This window comes from Populus euphratica, unplaced genomic scaffold (assembly GCF_000495115.2).
Source record: "Populus euphratica unplaced genomic scaffold, PopEup_1.0 scaffold101.1, whole genome shotgun sequence".
NCBI classification, from domain to species: Eukaryota; Viridiplantae; Streptophyta; class Magnoliopsida; order Malpighiales; family Salicaceae; genus Populus; species Populus euphratica.
The window spans coordinates 1,388,788-1,390,093 of NW_011499894.1; the positions used below are offsets into that span (position 1 = coordinate 1,388,788).

The 1,306-nt window shown below is 36.2% G+C and overlaps 1 protein-coding gene across 1 annotated transcript in view; it reads right to left on the reverse strand.

The window, feature by feature from the left end:
- LOC105131861 (ABC transporter G family member 15-like) overlaps nt 1–342 on the reverse strand; it is a 4,387-nt gene extending 4,045 nt beyond the window's left edge. Inside the window, exon 1 of the mRNA XM_011035045.1 lies at nt 3–342. Coding sequence (XP_011033347.1) covers nt 3–243 — 241 coding nt within the window. The 5' untranslated portion in view covers nt 244–342. The remainder of the gene's footprint in view (nt 1–2) is intronic.
- Between the last annotated feature and the right edge of the window lie 964 nt (nt 343–1,306).

A 1,306-nucleotide genomic window follows, 5' to 3' on the forward strand; every position in this document is an offset into this window, starting at 1 on the left:
ACCGGCTAATGCATCAAGCAAGGTGGATTTTCCTGAGCCAGAAGGACCCATAATAGCCATGATCCGATCTGGTAAAGCATAACCACTTTGCCGATTTAGCAACTTCCTAGTTGCACCTTTTCCTAAGTTCTTAGCCACCACTGCCGTTACTTCTTCCCATACCAGATATATTGCTTTCTTTTCTCTCATCACAGTACTGGACTCCGACTGCACTTCATTCTCGGTACTCTCTTCTACCTTCATCTCTATCAATAGACATTAATATTGTTCTTAGCCAGTTTGAGGCTGTGCATTTTTATTTGTGCAAAGCACTGGCCCTCTTATATATATTGTCAAAAGTACCTAAAAAAGGAATATATAAAATTAATCAAAATATCCAGCCTCCTGTTACGGTAATAAATCTAGTTTTCTGACAGAAAACAAAACTGCTAGCAGATGCAGACCACCGTGGAATAAGAGACATAGGAGTAAAGAGAGGGCACAATTGTCAGGTTCCCTTTGAATTAATTTATAGTACTACTATTTACCCTACTTTGAACGAAAATAGTCCTAGAATATGCTCCTTAGATTTAAATCTTGTTTTAAGAAAATTTCAGAACTAATGGTTGTTAACATGTATCATAAGAATCCATTTATAATTTTTTTTTTCTTTAAGAACACTTAACACTCACGATATCCAACATTATTTTATTGAAACGAAGGAAAAGAAACTGGTAACAATTGCAAATACTGGGAGTTGAGTTTTGGGTGTTGCAATAGCCCAACGCCTTCCCTTGTCTTGAAAAGGAATTCGCAAAAATCGATCCATGACTTCCACAGACAGACAGCTGAGCATGGAGACCATGCGCTGTGCTCTTACTTCTGCCGGTGAAAAATTGATGATTGAAAACAAAACACACACACACATATCATCTGGAGACACTTGTTTCAAATCCAACAAAGAAATACACACGGCTTAGATTTTGTTAATAGAAGGATCACTCATCGCTGCATCTCAACCAGAACTCAATAAATGTGGAAGGCGACATACCACTAACAAGTAATAAATACGATGGGAATTCATATTAATGTATCTATCTAATTTATACCATTGCCAATTTATACACGCATATCTTAAATAAAATATTTTTAATTAGTGGACTGCCTTGTATATAGCTGAAAGAGTGGGGCCAAACTCAAGCATTCACTTGTCAAAAATTTCACAAGACGGCCCGAACCGACAACCTCAACTCTCGTATATCTTAAACAAAAGAAAGATCTCAAAACAATATCCAGTTTATTTTTGCAATTCAAAAATATTTTTAAA